Below are 18755 nucleotides of genomic sequence, written 5' to 3'. Positions count from 1 at the left end.
CAAAATCCCGCCATTTTTATCCAACAAAGGGGCGGCCATTTTGTCACTCGTCGACTGAAGATGACATCACAGTTGCTCAGGCAATTGCAACTCACCTGTTTTCTGAAGTTGAGCTGTGATTGGTTGTTACCTGAGACCTGAGCAACTGTGATGTCATTTTCACTCGACATCAAGTGGCAAAATGGCCGTCTTCAAATATTGATAAAAATTGCTGGATTTTGCTGCTTAACTCATATTCCACAATATTAGCCAGAATACCGTATTTAGACTAGTGGGGCTGCATAGAACATATTGTTGTCAAGAAAAAAAAATTGTGTTGACTTTCCTTTAATGCCAAAATCCTTTTTGCCTGTCAACCCTTCATCCTATTCGCCTTTTATTGCAATTGATGTCCTTGATGTTTGTATTTTAACACAGAAGTCAATCAATAAAGTCAATTACGACTTGGTTTGAGACACTTTTCAAGCGAGAGGCAATGAGTGAATTTCCAGAAACAGTAGAGGAGCACACCTCTTCCAAAACGTTCTGGTTTGGAAAGGGCTTAAAAGGGCTTTTGTGGTGTTGGATTCTTGGAATGGGACTGGGGTCGTCCTCAATTTTGGACTAAGTTCGGGGGGGTTGGTTTGATTTCTCCTTCACAAAACCTCTAATTTCCATGTGGAGGGGCCCCTTGCAGTGCATCTGTGTGCCATTAGCAGCGCCATTGCGGCCTTGTTACATCACTACTGGGACACAAGCGCCAAAAGTGAAAGAAAGACCACCAAGTTGCCTTCCAGCTGCCCCCCACTCATCCCCACAAAGTACCCAAACGTAGAGATCACATGTACATATTTTCCCTCCGTGTGTGTGTCGTCCAGGAAAAGTTTCCGTGCGGATCCCAGTGTGGTTGTGGCTCTTCTCCAGCTGGACGCTGAGACGGGGACAAAGGGGCTTGAAGTGAACCCCCATCTCATGTACGCCAATAGCTTCACTCCACCTATTAATCACGCATATCATTTCAATTAGTGAGCATGCCTCTACAAGGGCGTTATTAAATATTTTCCTCACGTTACAAGATAACATCCTCGCGCTCTGGTTTCGGAAGCAGTGGCGACAAATTTCCTGCCCTCGCTCGGGCGCACACTCGCCGCTCATCCGTGCTTCCAAATAGGATCAACTATATCCTGTTTTGCAATTTCACCCTTATTGAATGGGCTCGTTATGACGCTCAGTGCGCAAACGCCGTTGCCAACACCCCCCGATTTGTCAGCCTCGGTTGACGCCGAGCCGTTTTCCATCCAAAACCATGCCGCTGGATTTTATGGCTGTTTATGCCACACATATTTAAGTGCAAGCAATGGCATACTACCAGAAACACTGATTTGTTGATTTTTATCTGAAATTTGAGAGACTCCTACATGACGAGGACAAAATGGTTTACGACATTTTATGTTTACAAAACTAACTAAAACTAACTATAATTATAGCGAAAATGTCCTTCGTTTTAGTCTTTGGTAATTAATTTAATACATGAGCCTTTGGGGATGATTTCAAATGTGATTTTAAGTAATGTGGGAGCAGGAGGAGGACAAAGAAGTGGAGGGCACCGTGCCATTCATTTGGACCGAACCATCCGATGGGCACGTAGAAAAGCACACTTGGCTTTAAAACAATAAACCAATTGTAACAAACTTGATTAGTACGCTATATATTTTTTTCTTTATTGAGCATTTTCATGCATGATTTCACACCATTATTGTAGTCATTTTAAGTGATGAATATAGACCTACAATTTGGTCTATATAAAGTGCCAAAAGGATGTCCACATGACCTGTTCAACTTTGCACAGACGTTTTATATATGTCACTAATCTATGTTGAATTGACATTGATGAAATTACGTAATCTGATATTGCAATCTGTACCCAAATGTGACGTCTTTTCTACGTATGCCCATTACGTAGAAATGACGTTGTTTCTACGTCGGCTTGCTCAGTGGGAACTAAATCTAAACATTTTTTGAAAAACTAAATTTAATAAAAAAACAGAACTACCCTGAAAACTAATTAAAACTAAGTTTAAATAACAAAACTCAAAACGAAATAAAAACTAAAATGAAAATTCCAAAACTATAATAACCCTGCCCTGGTCCTCGGAGCACACTATCCAGACTGTTTTCCCTGTCCCCCTATTCCAACGCAGCTGATTCCAATGGCAGCTCCGGAAAATAACGGATAACGATTTTCACCTGTGTTGGAATTGGGAGAAATTGAACTTTTTGTGAATAGTGTATTTACAAAATGTTAAACTACAACATAACTAGATGGACCGTACTTACATAACTAAGCTGAAATACAACTGTGCTAAATGTTTGCTCCAAACTCTTTTAAAAAATTATGATAAAATGGTAAAACACATCAATGTTGAAAATGTTGTTAAAAATATTGGTTGATGCATAACTACAGTATGCTAAAATGTTACTTAAAGTTCTTTAAAAAAAAAAAAAAGTTTGTTAAAAAATATTCATTAAACAACAGCTATGCTTCAATGTTAGGAAATCATGTTGAAAATATGCTACCAAAATAATAAAAACCTTAAAATTTTACTTTTTTATGTAATAGTTGACGCGAAACTGCACTAAAATTGTTTGTTAAAATTTTGCATATGACAACTTGCTTGTCTTGCTGTTCTAAACATACAGTGATGGTACATTGTAAATTCCTAGGAACGTTGTAGGAGCGATGATTTGAAAAAGTAAACACTAACAGATTTATAGTCGCAGTTTGATATTTATCTATTTCCTACTCTGTTAAACCATTTTCAATGATTATTGTGATAAATCATTAATATGATGCGTATCTTCATATAGATGAGCATTATTATTACAGTATATTGTTTAAAAAAAATACATCTACAAATATTAGGAGCAAAATAGTTTCTTTAAATGTATGTATCAAACTTGGCTGCCATTGTCATTCATCTGTAGCCAAGAAATAGCTTTCAAGTTTGTTTAAAAAAAAAAGTGGTGTCCCTAATATACGTATATTGATGACTGTTAAGATGATAAAGTGCATTTCTGTCCTCTGAAGCGCCAAAAAGAACAAGTCTGATTGCAGGTTGCACTGCCTTTTTTATTCAGCAATTACCCATGCACTTGTTATTTGCCCATATTTCGCAAAACATATCCCAACTGAGTGTGTGCCAGTGCATGTGTGTGTGTTGTTCTGTGTTCAACCATACAACACACACATACATACACACGTCACTCTGTTCCGGTGGTGTTCTACTACTATTATTGATATTTGATTGACAGTGTATAGAATATGTACGAATATAATGTGGTCAGTGGTCCCCCTTAAAAACCTGCAAAGAACAACACAAGTACCCCAAACCCGAGTGTATCTAAAATACATTTTAATCTTGCACAAACGTCTTTTTTTTTTTCCAACAATATTGTTGACAATATTCATCGTCATCATCATCATCATCACCACCACCACTCTTCACAGAACTGTACAATCATGTAAATTGTTCTACATCAAGGCACAAGACAACAACCCACTGTGGGGGGTTAGGGTGGGAGGTTATTTCTTTTCTTTTCTCCTTTTTTTTTTTAAAGGGTAGGCTGATAAGGGGTCCCGCTGGCTGGATGATGCTACACAATAGGAGGAAAAGGTGGAGGTGAAAAACTTGGTGAGCAATTTTTTTCTTTTTCTTTTTTTTTTTTTCAATGATGCGATGTATAAAAGACGGGAAGTGTAGACAAACTAAAGTGCTTTTTTTTTTGTTAGGGCCAAAAGCAAGATGGACACTTGATGTTTTTTTTTATGTGAGTGTAGTAAAGGGCCAGTTCACTTGATTTTCTGCTCCATTGTTGTTGTTGTTGTTGATTATGTTGTTCTCCTTTTTTTTTTAACCCTGACGTTTTCTCGTTATGTGTCAACCTGCATAAAACACAAAAAGAAGGAAATAAAATAACATTTTACTAATGCAAATCCATACAATTACCAAGCCCATCCCTATCCTATGAGAATTCAGTAGGGTTTTTATACAAAAAGTAATCAAATTTGTGATTTTTATTAACACCTGAGGCACTAGTTAAAAAAATTTTTTTATCTAAAACTACGCAAAAATAAGAAAATGGTAGTTCAAATAACCATGTTAAAATGTTTAACAAGGTACGTAAAAACATTCACAAATATTAAAATATAAATATATTGCACACTTAAATATTTGTTTTTAAAAAAATGCTGTTATAACTACAAAAAATAATAATTTTTAACTGCATTGAAATGTTACTTCAAATATTACCATGAAAACGATGTTTAAACATAACTTTGCTGAAATGTTTGGTAATAAATGCCATTAAAACATAGTTATGCTAAAATGCTAATTGCTAAATGCTAGAAATGTTGGTTAAAACAATTACTCTAAAATGTATACATGTTGTTGTGAATGTTATGCTATAAAATATTAGTTAAATAAAACTTATGTTAAATTATTAGTTTAACAATATCGTGAAACTATGCTAAAACATCACTTAAAACATTTTGTTTAAACACAACTGGTCTTAAAATGTCATTAAAACATAACATAGGCTAAACTGTTAGCTATAATCTGCTCATTAAAAATTGTCCATTCATAGGCTACATGTATCGTTATCTGACTTGATATGAGACGTGTGCATTTACCGTTTTTTCCCCCCCCCCGAAGGTGCGTCCAGGCGCTCACATGGCGATGCTTCTCCTCCGCCGGCCGAAGGCTTTGGCGCCGACGTTGGTGGGCACAAAGTTGCTGTTGCCCATGCCCCCCGACCGGCTGAGGAAGTCGGCAAGGCGGTGGGTGACGCAGGTGGCTGTATTGCAGGCTCGCTTCTGTGCTGTAACGCTGCTTCAAGGGAAGCGGAGCAGGTGGTTAAGATGGTATGTGTACAAATAAAATAACATTTAACATTCATCATATTTTCCTATTTTTAATTTAAAAAAAAAATATATAATTTTAAGTCCACATGCAAAAAACTTTGTTGGCTTTGTTTTAAGCACTTTGTTCAAGCTAAGCTAAAACGTTAGCTCTAAGTTAGTTTTAACTTGTAAGTGAAATGTTAGTTAAAAAATGTATGCTAAAAGGTTGTTGTTGTTGTTTTTTAAAGTACAGGAGTTAAATAAAAACAAAAGTAAAGTACTTGGTACTATTCTGCGGCAGTTTGACATATAGGCCAATCATTGTCTGCATCTGAGAGAAAGGTCTTGTTCACAGTGTTTTGTCATTGGGTTCAATGAAATTGTGCATATATCATAAGTACGATATGTATTGGTGAGTACTTAAATAGTTACGACTCATACTGGTATTGCTCTGAAAAAAGTGGTATCGATTATCCCAACTACAACGTAAATGTGTTAAATGTTAGTTACGAGGTAACTGTTGAAATTGTAGCTGCAAAATGTTAGTTTCAACAAAATTACACATTTTAGTTAGTCACTTAAAACATACATAAAACACGCTAAAACTACACATTGTTAGTTTAAACATTACGATACTGACTTGATTATGAAACTATAGCTATGCAAGAATTTTAGTTGTACATTTTTTTACCCTAATTATGCTAAAATATTCGTTTTATGCTGAATTTTCGTCAAAACTCCATTAAGTAGTAGGTTAATAATGTTAGTTCCAACATGGCGCGCAGATGTTAGTTTACAAAGATAGTTTGAACATAATGACACTAAAGTATGTTCTTACCTTAGAAGAGATTATGCTGGGCCCTCCATCCCATCACATCTCTTTCTTTCTTTCTCTTTCTTTCTTTCTTTCTTTCTTTCTTTCTTTCTTTCTTTCTTTCATCAGTGACTCGCAAAGGGCATTCATTTACAGTAAATGAGCGCAATGTCCGGGGCACACTGTACCTCACTAAATCAAAGTCAGCTAAGGCTTTCTGGTAGAAAAATATGTTTATTGAACAAAGAACATGACGGCACCTGCTATTTCATGTGATATGCAGGTGTGTATGTGTGTGTGCGTGTGCGTGCGTGCACGGGGGGGGGGGTGTCTCTGGTGGTGTACGGCAAAGAACATCTGATTGTCTGACCTAGGGCTGGGCGACATGTCTTTAAAATGAAATCTTTCAATTTGTTTCATAATATGATTTTCGATATAAAGTTTTGTTGTTGTTTTTTAATTAAAAAAAAATCCACAATTGATTTACTGTTATACCGAGACAGTCCTCCAATATTTAGCAAATTCGACATGTTGAATTGGCATTGGGCGTTGATCACTGTGATTGGCTGTTAGCTAGCGAATCAGTGCACAGGGCAAGAAGAGGAAGTGCCAAACTTTTTTTTTTTGTTCTTATTTTGCGCATCGTCACCCTGCTGTACCCTCCGCAATTAAACGTATAATGTCTGTCTGGACAGAAGATCAGGAAGATGATTTGGTCTCTTTGGTTGAGGAGAGACCGGCATTGTATGATATTATTGTTACATTTTGTGCGGTTTCTCCTTATCTTGCGCCTTTAGGAATAATGACTACCGCCCCCAATGGTATGGAGGGGAATTACCTCTCGCGTATGCGCTGAAGGTACGTAATAGTCGGGGCCGTTGTGGTGTGTATTAAGTCATTTTTCTACGCAATGTGCCGACATCTGGGCCGACGCCACAGGGGGTAGGCGTCGGTCACATTTGGCAGACGTCGGATTGGTGTATCTATGCCCTTACGTGTACTGTACAACCTCACTGAAAGCCTAATGCTAACCCCAACCATTTGTTCGACGGCGAATTGACATACATGTCAACAGTAAAAATAACACTGAGATTGTTACCGCCTAACAGCTCAGTAAGATAAACAGTTGTCTCCCATCCAGATGACCAGGGTTCAATTCCCATGACAATTTTTTCGCCATTTAGCATGGCTGATACAACATGGCCGATAGAGGTAGCTAAACTACAATATGTAACACTTTGTCGTATTTTGGTGCATGGTAAAACGAACAATTGTTGGAGGACTTGTTGGTTTTACCCACAAAATGGTGGCAAATGAGTTAAGCTCTTCAGTCAAGATGCCATCAATCAATACAATTAGCTCAAAGACATTGAATAGTTTTCTGTGAATAGTGGAAGATAACTTAAAAAAAAAAGTAAATGAATTCTGTGAATACGCAGGGTTCACTGTATTAGCAACAGTATTATTTCTTTCAAACATATTCCATACTTGTTCTCAGAGATCCAGCTAGCTGGTCCACAATAACATCAGGGTCTTCTGATTGGTTGGTTAGAGCTAGGCAAGTTCAACTAGCAAAACATGTCTGTAGCATTGTGCACACGCTATATTTAACAATCCGCATTCCTGGTGAGCCAGATGCATTTTATTTAAATGTTTTATGTCATTGCCATATGATTGAATAAATATTGATTCTTAACTGCTCCAGATGTTGTACTTGGCAGTTGGCACAGTTGCCTGCTGTGTTATTGCATTTCTGTAGAGTGTTGATGCCACTCGCCACTATTAATAACAGGAAATTAAAAAAATATATATTACAAAATAATAATGATTCATCTTCTGATCTAAATTTGAATTCATCAATAAAATGGATTAATCGCCCAGCCCTAGTCTGAGACCCAAGATGGACGCCTGTTTCTTTTCTCTTCACGTCAGTCAGGCAAGTCACGCCAACATGCGCTGGCCAATGAGGCGTCTAGGATAGAATGGCATAGCAAGGGGGGCGGAAGGGGATCAGAGGATGACAGCGTAAAAGGGGGGCGTAGTTAGATGGCGTCAAACGTCTCGCCGTAGCTGGCGTAGCGCTCGCCATCGGGAATGGCGCGCTTCTTGCCGGGCGTTCCCGCTCCCACGTTGGTGCGCGGGAACGTCTGCAACTTGTGCAGTTCCTGGGAGAGTTTGCCCAGTACGCAGGTGCTGAGGTTGGAGCAGCGCTTGGTTAGCGGCCGGGCCATGCTGTTAGAATTGGGGTACACAATACATACAGATCACATGCACAGGGCTGGGATCAGGCGGGACAAAATAAAACAATAACATGCAGGAAGAATCATCACATCCCACTGGAAGTCTTGGATTTTTGTGTGCCGTGAGAAATCGTCAGGCGTGTCGTGGCAAATTATCCAATTTCGCATAATTAGTCCAAAAATGTTTTCTTTATTATAGCCTGTAATGCTTTTTTCATATATCTATGCCAGGGACAATTAATGCTACTCATGCAACAGAATAATTAATGGCATTCACACAATAAGTGTATGCTAACAGTATGCTAAAATATTAGAAAACGTTAAAACCTAACTAGACTATGCTCAAATATTTTTAGAACCCAAATGTCAGTTTAACTATGCTAAATTAAAATAAAAAATTCAAAAGTGTTTGTAAAACAATTATGGTAAAACTCCTGAGAGAATATTTTGGCTAAAACAACAAATAAACGTGAGTTTAAAAGGTTTGGTCAAACATAACTAGGTGGTATCTCACTAAGTGGCAAATGGTTGCAAACGTACAGATTGTTGGGGTTTCGTCAGGTTTCATTAAAGATTGCAAAGACGTTCACAAACAGTTTTACTTGTTCCAAGCAGTTTTTGTTGTTGCCAAGAAATTTTGATTATGTTCAAAATGCCGTACAACTGTTTGTGAACATCTTTGCAAACTTTTGCGACATTAATGAATCCTGACAAAAACCCATTCACAATGTGTGATAACACCTTTAATGCTTTTTTTTTTTAAATGCTAGATATAACTAGTTAAACTGTTAGTGGAAACTTTATGCTAAAATATTAGTTTAAAAAAAACTTAGAATTTCACATTTAAGTTTTTAATGTATTTAAATTAACATTTTCCAGTTATGTTTTAACTCAAATTTTGTAAGAAACATTTTGCAAAATCCTCTCCATGCTAAAATATTCAGTAAAAAATTGTTAATTTCCACATAACTGTGCTAATACAATTGTTTTTTTATTAAGTAATAGTAGCGTAAAAATATTTGTTAATACCAACATACTGCAATGCTTGAACAAATCCACACGATCTCCAGTGGGATACATTGCGGTTGTCTCCAACCATGCATTTTCTACACATGACATACTGTAAAATTGTCCCTTCTTTTCTCTTCATTCCATCCACGCTTTCATTGCAGGCATGCCAATCCGTCTCGTGCCAGCAGACCACTTAAGAGCTAAACATCTCTTTCTCGCATCATGCTCGCTGCATCACCACCCATTCATTCTTTCATGCAAATATAATGCACCCCCATTCACATACTACCCCTCTTTTTTTTTCCACTTTTTTTTTTTTTTTTTTTACAAATGTAAGACAAAATGTTGCTCATTCCCCATTGTCATGCGAACTACTATCATGCACACTTCATTCAAAGTAATTCTATAAATCTCGAGCAAGTTATACATGCGGGGGTGCCTTCATGACTGCTTTATGTGTTTGAATTTGAGGCGTTACCTCTGAGACTAACCGCTGTGCTGTAGAATGAATTGAATTGTTAAAGTGTACAATGTGAGACTTGAAGTTAGAATGATTTGAATTGGTCAAGAAATGTGGAAGGATGCGCTCAATGGTCAATATCTCTTAATTTGGGAATTTTAATGTCAAATGTGTGGGGAATTTTAGGAAGGCTCAACCGTTTGAACAGTCGACAAATGTGGAAGGTGAAGGTTGACATGGAAGACATCTCTTGATTGAGGAATTTGGGGAATGTTAGCTTCGTTTATGTCCTGAATGAGCTGGAAAGTTTAAAGTTGGTATGGTTTGAATCGCTCAAGAATTGTTGAAGGTGGAGGCAAACACATCAAATGTCTGCATTGTGTTGGGAATATTGGTATTGAGAATGTGAGATAATAAATGTGTTGGGATTGTGAAATATTGTTCCCAAGATGTCGTGAAGGAGCTGAACACTTGAATTTGGAATGGTTTGAAGTGGTGATCGAGAATTGTGGAAAGAGGAGATAAGTATGTTAAATAAGTGTTCATTCAATATGGGGATTTTGGGAATATACTTCCATCTATTGCACAGTATAGCCTGAATAAATGAGCTGAACAGTTTGGAATTGGAGTGGTACAAATTGGTCAAGAAATGTGGAAGGAGGAGGTCATTCGTCAATATGGATAATATCTGCAAATTTGGGAATTTTATTGTTAGAATTTGGGAATGTGTTAAATTGTTCCGTGGACATCCTTAACTCAGTCAATAAATGTGGAAAGATAGGTAATTATGTAATTTGGGAGATTTTATATGAAATAATAGAAATTTGAGGAATGTGATCAATAGCTCTGTATATGTCCTGAATGAACTAAACATTTTCGAAGTTTTGAAGATGAAGAATTTGAGAATTGGATTTTTGTGTCCTTGGAAAATGTGGAGTTGTGGGAAAAGTGGGAATTTTTTAAATGTAGAAAATAGTTCCAAACAAGTTTGAATCACTTGAGAAATATAGGAGGGGTCAAGCCTTGAAAAGTTCCCAGAATAATAATACAAAAAAATTATATTGATGTCTACCGATAACTATAATAATATGAGCATAGACGTACCTGTTGCCCTCAGCCGCCTGCTGTTGCTGCTCCAACTCCTCGGCCGTCATTTGCACAAACTCCTTGACGATGGCGTTGAGTAGCCGCCGCGCCTCGTAGTCCGTCAGCGTCACCCTTTCCGACATTGACTCCAACGCCGGTCTGCAGGTGGCAAACAAAGAGCAAACCAAAACAATGCAAACGTAACTATGTTGGGGGGTGGGGGGGGGGGTTCCACTAAAATGCAACTATGATGAAATGTTTGTTAAAAATTGTTCATTAAAAAATTTACGTTAAAAACTCAAGCACGCAAACAACGATAGCTTTAAAATGGTCGTTTAAGCACAACTAAACAATAGGATCTATCCATATAAAAATGGTTTGTTAAATGTGACCATTCTGAATTTTTTGTTAAAACTAACGCTTAAATGGTTGTTTAACTACAAAATGCTCGTTAATTAAAGTAAGTTCGCTAAAATGGTACTAAAGAACGGTTAGCAAACACATTACACTAAAATGGCTGTTAAAAATTGTTCATTTAAATATGACTAAAATGTTCTTTAAATATTTGTAACGGCATAACTACATTCAATGTTTGTTAAAACATAACTACGTTAAAAAATTACTTTAAAATGTTGATTAAAGGACAACCACGTTAAATGGTAGCTAAAAAATAATCAATAAAACATACAACACTAAAGTTATTCTGCAAAAATGGCAGTTAACAAAAGATCAATTAAACATAACCGCACTAAATGTTACTTTAAAATGTTTATTAAACTATTACCATGCTAAAATGGTAACTAAAAAAACTTTTATTAAATCATAGCTACGCTAAAATGCTAAAAGTGGTAAATAGGGCATAGGGATTTATTTTTTGTGGGTCATTAAAACTACTCTCGAAAGTTAGCTAAAAATGTCCTTAAAACATAATTACGGTCATGTGGAAGCTAAACAAATGTTAGTTAAAACATAAATCTGTTACATATTAGTGAGAAATGTTGTTTAGAACGTCACTAGCCTAACATGTTCAGTTATGATGTGAGCTTGACATGAAATGATTGTGGTACGTTCGAAGGAAGGTTTCCCTGGCCAAATGGGATGGATGGATGTGATGTGTGCGTGGGTGGGGTCAAGGTGGTGCGATGATGGTGTGGAGGGACGTCACCGGCTAGGAGGGGGATGACGTCGGTGTTGGAGGGCCGCCTGCCAACGCAGCAAAACAATCTGCACAAAGTGCCCCCTCATCTTAATGTGCATCGGCCTTTGGATATATTGATACTGATGCTTTTATCAGATCTCGTATAAATAGAGACATGCATATGTTTAGAGACTACATTAGCTACGCCTGCACTATCCCAAGTACAAGATAGACCCAAAATTGTGCATCTACAAATGTTATTATTTAGGAGTGACACCGTTAAAGAGGTATTCATATCATACCCTCTCTCGACGCTAATATGGTAGGAAACGGTTCTCAAGAGTGATGCAGAGCACTTCTAAACCACTGCAGAGTAAAACAATACAATAATTAAATTATTGTTTAATTGTTATTATCAATTTCCTTGAAAAATAACATAATAAATGATTGTTTAAAATATATTTATTGTTTATGTTCTCGGTTGTTTTGTGCTATGGGCCATGTGTGAATCCTAAATAAATACATAAAATAAATATAAATAAATAACCATGTATATTTTTTATAATATTACTATATAAATTAATTACCATCAAAACATGTTTTAGACATTTTTATAAAAGTAGTAATTAAATTACATTACTATGTGTTATATATTAAGGTATTCCATTTATGATAAAATAATAAATAAAAATACACATTTGTAGCAATATTTTTAAATATTAAAAAATAATAATAATTCCAATAGTACCTTAACTGAGCCTTATTCATTTTTAAAAGAATTTTTGAATACATTTTAAAACACAAAAATATTTATTTATTTATTTTTTTACAAACCTATCATAACTAAGTATTTTCATCCAGTTAAATTTTAGAGGCATATTTTAAATAATACAACTAATAAGAGAAAGAAAAAATTGTAATAAGACCATCATTGAGTGAACTAAAACATTTTTTAAGGAACTTTTTTTTTATACAGCACTTTTATTGCTGCCATTACCAGGTGTGCCTACAGTAAGTGTCTTCTTTCTATAACTTGGAATGAAAAAGATGTTAATGGAGATTCTCGACGACAACAACAGTTTCCAAATGACCGTGTACACTTGCATTAACACACTTTCCTTGTATGTATTACATTATGCTAATCTGCCTGCAAATGACATTAACGTAATGGGATGCAACAACTTTTTAAATGGATTACGGTAGCTTTTACAACAAGTGACATCTCCTTCAACTCGCTCACAACGTACGCATGTTGTTTTGTTCTTATTCTTGTACCGTTTCAACCAACAGGAAGTGTTAAGTGACGCTCCACTCTTACCTGGCGGGGGCAGCTTGCGAGCAGTACATCTGGCAGATGACCAGGGCATATGCGACGAGGAACACGGAGATCTTCAGCATGACCATAGTACGCCCCCTGCACGACACAAGACACACTCACACACTCGTACTTGTAATCGCACACTCCAAAAGTGTCATTTCCAGACAATTCTAAATGTCCCTGAAAGCATCCCACCAGGATGGAAGAACTGCCAGTTTTGTGTGCGTGCGTGTGTGTGTTGGGTTGGGGGCACATGTGTGTATGAGGTGGATGAAGAGTGAGGGGATGACAGCAAAGAGGAGGAAATGCCGTAATACCAACTGAAATATAACTAGGCTAAAATATAAAATAAAATAAATAGTTCTTTGATACATAATTATGCCAAAATAAGTCAAATGAAGAAATTAAGAAATGTATTAATCCCCCCCAAAAAAACACTGCTAAAATACTTGTTGTATAAACACAAATACGTCAAATTATTGTTATTTGTTAAAGAGAAACTATACTAAAATACTAGTAAAATATGTTCGTTGGAAGCATTGTTGCACTGAAATATGAGTTTGAAATTGAGGATAGAAACAAAACTGTTAAAATATTAGTTAAAAGGATTAAATCGTTGTCAAAACTAACTATGCAAAAAATGTTTAATGAAAGTTTCAGTAAAGACATAAAATTATACTTAAACTTAACTTTGTAATTTTTCATTAAAACATTAGTTACAACATAGATAAGCTAAAATGTTCATAAAAAAACGCTAAAATATTTGTTAAGACTTATGCATGCTTGAAAAAATAGATACATTAAAAATAATAATACATTATTTGTTAAAAATGTAAGATAAATCTAACTATGTACACTAAAATATCAGTTACAAATAATTATGAAAATCTATCTTAAAATGTTAATGTTAAGACATATAAACCTATGCTAAAATATTAATTTGAAAAAAAAACAAAAAGATTCTGAAAGCATAACTATGCTAAAATATTCCTTAAAGCCCAGTTCTGCTCAAATATGAGTTAGAAATTGTTTGTTGTGGCTAAAAAACTGTTTTTTAAAATTGTTCGTTCAAACATAACTGCTAAAATCCCAAGAGAAAGAGGAGGAGAAGGATGTAAGGAGGAGGAGGAAGAGGTGGTGACTCCATCCAAGCTTCCCTGAGGAACCGGTGCATTAGTGTAATGAGCTGCCATTGCCTCACACACACACACGCACACAACCTGCCTGTCCGCTATCCCGAATACTTTCTTGAATTTCCTCATTTTGGCCCCCAATACTATCATGATAACCACATATCATATCATCACAAAGCAAACACTCACCTTCGGCGAGAAGCACCAAAAATAAATAAATCTCAAATACGCGGGATTGCTTTTTTGGTCCGGAACAGGCGCTGCAAGCTGTGTTTTTGCGTGCAGCGGCAAGGCAGCGGCCCCCTATATATCCCGCCACCCGGGTTTGTGCATCGGCTGTGGAGGTGGTTAATTATCCCGCGGCTCAGCCAATGGGGCGATGAGCCGGGTCCGACGGTAACCAATGGGAGAGCGGCGAGGTATGCGGACGTCATCCACAGAGCCTCTCCATTCACAAAAATCTGCCTAATTTGCATTGATGTCATTCATTAAATGGGCAGCAGCGACAGAAGTTACATTGCTTCGATAAGGAGCCCCCCCACTCCAGTTTTTTTTGTTTTTTTTTGCCGGGGCCATCTACTGGTGAGGCAGCACATTACACTTTGAGGCACTCATTCATAAGCTTATGCAATGATGTGAGTCACCACTCAGACTTTGGCATTTCGTGTTTTCGGCAACTCTCGACATGTTTGCACTGCCAACACGAGCTGCGTAATAACGAGCGAGAAATCAGCATTTATTGAGAAGCGAAGGAAATGTTAAACATAACTAGCCAACAATACTTGTTAAAAACACGCATCCTTAAAAGTTAACTATGCTGGAATGTTACATTGAAATGACAATAAAGCTGTCAATGTAGAAATTTGCCCAAAAACATCTTTACAATAGACTTTTTATTTGACCATTTATGACTAAAACATCTTCTAATTTTCAGACTGGATTCGGGTTAGAATTTCCCGCCATCTGTCTGCAGATGTGACGTCATGCGCGCATTGTGTACGTGAAGAAGAAGTGTGCAGTTTCATTTTTGGGCCACAGGTGGCAGTAGTAGCAATTTGAAAGTAAATTTTCTGCATTGAGCAGCTTTAAAGCAAAGTAAAATAGAAATGAAAAAGTAAACATCAAGTCAAAATTGTTCTTTTCAATTCATATATTCTAAATAATAATGGCGGTGTACTGTACGTCCAAATAAGGTTTCTATAAAATGTATTAAACTGGAAATGATTTTTGAAAAATGAATCTCATACATGTTAGTAACAACCAAATAAATAATATAGAGCAAACTTGTCATTACAGTCGGGTTTCTTTTTAAAATAAGTAATTGAAACATTGACATGTTTAAATTGTATTCACACTCAAATGGTAGCTAAAAACATTTTACCAATCCTTAAGTGTTTGTTAAAACTCCACACAAAAAATCATGTAACTACAGTAAATAGTCGTTAAAAAGAATTTATAAAAGCATAACTTTGCTAAAACAAATTGTTCGTTAAAGCATCTCTACACTAAAATGTTTGTTAAAGTAATTTTGAGATGTTATTTCATAGCCACTGGGCTAAAATCATAGTTAAGAAGTGCTTGTTAAAACATAACAATGTGAATTTCAAATGTATCTGCTCCTTTCCTTCATAAACTTATGCAATGACGTGACTCACCGCTCATGCCACGCTTATGCTTAGCGTGTTTTGGTGGTCTCACGCCATGTCCGCTCCCAACATGAGCGTGGCGCGTGACAACAAGAGCAAAGCATCAAACGCTATTGAGCTAATGGAGTGATTGGAGCCACTAACGATGGTTGGGGGGTGGACGGGCCGCCGCCGCCGCCCACGCGCTGAGCAAACGAGTTGCCCGTCCTCGGATCGATGGCTGCTGTTTCACCAAAGCAATTATACAACTCTTTGTCATGCACCGCTGTCTCAATTCCTTTTCATTAGTTTGTTCAAACATAACCACATGAAAGTGTTTAAAGCGTATCCATACTAAAATGGTGAGTTAGAAGTACCGTAGTAGTGGTAATAGTTAAAACTTCATAGTCACTTGTTAAAATTATTAAAGTATAACTACACTAATATGTTCATTAAAAATGATAACATTGCCAAAAAGTTACTTTTACATTTTTATTTTTTTATTCGTTAAAACTAAACTAAAAACATTTGTTTATAAAAAATAATAATAATAATAATTTGGGGCAGTTTTGCAAATTAATTTAATACATTTTTAACGAATAAGGTTATATTGGTATAATATAGGTCTCGCTTGAAAAATATCTATCTTTGTTTTGTTTTTTTTGTATCAAAAGTACTAGTGGTGTCGGTACTTGGTATCGGGCACTACTCAAAAGTTGAATACTCATACTGGTATCACAATAAAACGTGGTAACTAACACCCCTAAAAAAAATTATTGATTAAAATAAATGACAAAAAATAGTCATTTAAAATATATTTTTTAAACATCACTACATTAATGTTTGTTAAACATCTGTATTCAAATGTGTGTTAAAAATGGTCATTAAACTTATTTTTAAAAATGCTTTTTCACAAAATGTTATTTCAATTTTTTTATTAAATGTTAATTAAACCAAACAAAGCTAAAATTGTTTGTCTTGTTTACAAAATACAAAAAAAAAAAAATTGTTAAAACATAACTACTGTACTCAAAAATGATAGTTTAAAAAATGTTGGCTTAAAGTACATCACTATTTGGGGGAAAACCCCGAATTAGCATTCACAATTCCTATTTGCTGAATTTTTTTAAACTAAATTACTAAAAACTATGTAGGAATGAGTTGGCCATCTTCATGTAGTGATGTGCTTTGCAGCCATCTTGTAGCATCTATATTCAATTACAAGCCATTTTGGTGTTCATCAATTTCATTATTTGCGGGGTTCATTTTATTTTAAAGTTTGTAAAATAACTATAGGCTACTAAAATGTTATATTTAAGTATTATAAAAACTTCACACTAAGCAAGTTAAACATGGTTTAAATGTTAGTAAAAAAAAATTGGGGGGAAAAAGAACATTTAAAATTACGCTGATTGCTAGTTAACACATAAGTACGCTAACAGAATTCTTTGTCATACATCATTTCATCTCAATTTTTTTTTCATTAGCTCTTGTGCCTGCGTGCGTGCGTGAACCAGTCACCACACAACCAAGCCAATGAATGTGTGTGGTATGTCAGAGTAGCAGAAAAGGAAAATGCTTGTGCGTCATAGAGGAACCCCATTAGACAGGATGAGCCTTTTAGTGCTATTGAGCTTAGCGGGCTACCCACTTCAGGTTCTAAATCACCTCCGGACGGCTTGGATCTGCTTCTATAACTCCGTGGACCTTCTGTCCGCACCTTCTGAACCCGCTTCTTCAACATCGGCCCCTCCATAAGGAGCTAAAGGCGTTCCCACGCAGAGTTATAAGCCATCAAATAGAGGGAGTGAATATGTGACATGCTGCCCCACCAATGGGTAAGTTGTCACACTATACTGTATGGGGTAAGATGTCACACTGCATTTTGTAACTAATAAATCAAGGACAAAATTATCCTTATTCTCCTGTTTTGTTTTGTTTTGTTTTGTTTTTTACAGCCAGAATTTTTTTTATCATTGATCTTGAAAATTTCCCATCACAATTGAGCAAACTTCAGCATAAAATATTATGAAGTAGATTAAAGTCCTGAAGAACTGCTGGCATGTAAGTCATAGCTCTCAGCCTCAAATGCCTGTTTTGCTTCCCTTAAACCGGAAGTTTAATTAAATTTTATTAAAAATAAAATAAAATAAAGCATTTTGCTTAATGGTTATGGTTCATCGTTAAACTTAAACTAGTTCTGACTTGTGGACATACTGTAGTTCCAACAACTGGAAAATCCATTTTTAAACATTGAAACAAAACCTGGCAAACTAATTTCCTCACTCTTCAGACTCATTCTGGCATACGTAAACCGCGTTGCCAGAAGTGCATTTTTTATTGGCCCATTCTTTGCATATGTGACAACAAACCCCAAAATGACTGAGACAAGTTGCCCCAAACTACCATGTTGGCTAATTGTTGCTCTAGTTGAAAGTTATCTTAAAACAGAGCAGTGACTGAGGCGTGACAAGATGACTGAATCTCTCCTCTAACGAGTCCACATGATTTGCTGCTCGAATTTGTCAATGTACGACGCCTGTTTCAAAATATATGAAGTTGAAAAATGTGACTTTGGGTTGTGCAAAACAGATAACTGGCACTCATCTCAGCTCACAATGTGCTATTCTCTTCTTAGACAGCACACAACCCCTTACCATTTATACAAAAAAAACTAGTGTTCCACTTTTTCCTTGCGCCCTCTGGTGGACAAAAAAATAGCAATGTGACAACTTACCTGTGATACTAGCCCCGGTCTCCCCATAGTGTAGCAAAGGAACCAGAAAGAGGAGCTGAATTAAAACTGCGTTCTCTTTCATATGAACTCACCATTTCGATGCAAAATGAAATCAAAAGCCCGTTTGATTTACTTTTTGAACCCATTTCAACACAATGGAAATAAGTGACGCCATCATGTTATAATCCAATATGTCAAAAGCTGTCAGTTCGATAATTGTGTTGTGTGTTTGTCATTTTTCCGGCGTGGGCGTCGTCTTTTCGGTCATTGGCATCAGACGCCACCCCGAGGGGAATTTGCCCGGCTCATCATGA

The 18755-nt window shown here is 36.3% G+C and overlaps 1 protein-coding gene and 1 long non-coding RNA gene across 4 annotated transcripts; one reads left to right on the top strand and one right to left on the bottom strand.

Moving 5' to 3' along the window:
* Positions 1-3088: 3088 nt before the first annotated feature.
* Positions 3089-14393, bottom strand: LOC144053319 (calcitonin gene-related peptide 1-like). Of its 2 annotated transcripts, none has more exons than XM_077567656.1 (5): positions 14269-14393; positions 12947-13042; positions 10509-10649; positions 4670-4868; positions 3089-3922 (listed from the first exon to the last, which is right to left on the bottom strand). In XM_077567656.1, the coding sequence occupies exons 2-4, from the start codon at positions 13030-13032 to the stop codon at positions 4706-4708; spliced, it is 390 nt and encodes a 129-aa protein (XP_077423782.1). In that variant the 5' UTR covers positions 13033-13042; positions 14269-14393; the 3' UTR covers positions 3089-3922; positions 4670-4705. The 2 variants fall into 2 exon arrangements, with proteins under 2 accessions (XP_077423782.1, XP_077423783.1); XM_077567657.1 differs by having other exon boundaries at positions 4670-4865.
* Positions 4691-17618, top strand: LOC144053320 (uncharacterized). 2 transcript variants are annotated; one of them, XR_013294379.1, is made up of 2 exons: positions 4691-4900; positions 12919-17618. It is a non-coding gene; the product is annotated as an uncharacterized LOC144053320 (long non-coding RNA). The 2 variants fall into 2 exon arrangements; XR_013294380.1 differs by lacking the exon at positions 4691-4900 and adding an exon at positions 6057-6551.
* Positions 17619-18755: the final 1137 nt, after the last annotated feature.

The sequence above is a fragment of the Vanacampus margaritifer genome, chromosome 6, assembly GCF_051991255.1.
Source record: "Vanacampus margaritifer isolate UIUO_Vmar chromosome 6, RoL_Vmar_1.0, whole genome shotgun sequence".
In the NCBI taxonomy this organism is placed as follows: Eukaryota; Metazoa; Chordata; class Actinopteri; order Syngnathiformes; family Syngnathidae; genus Vanacampus; species Vanacampus margaritifer.
Note: the sequence above shows the minus strand (reverse complement) of the source record. Positions and strands in the feature narration are given on the sequence as shown.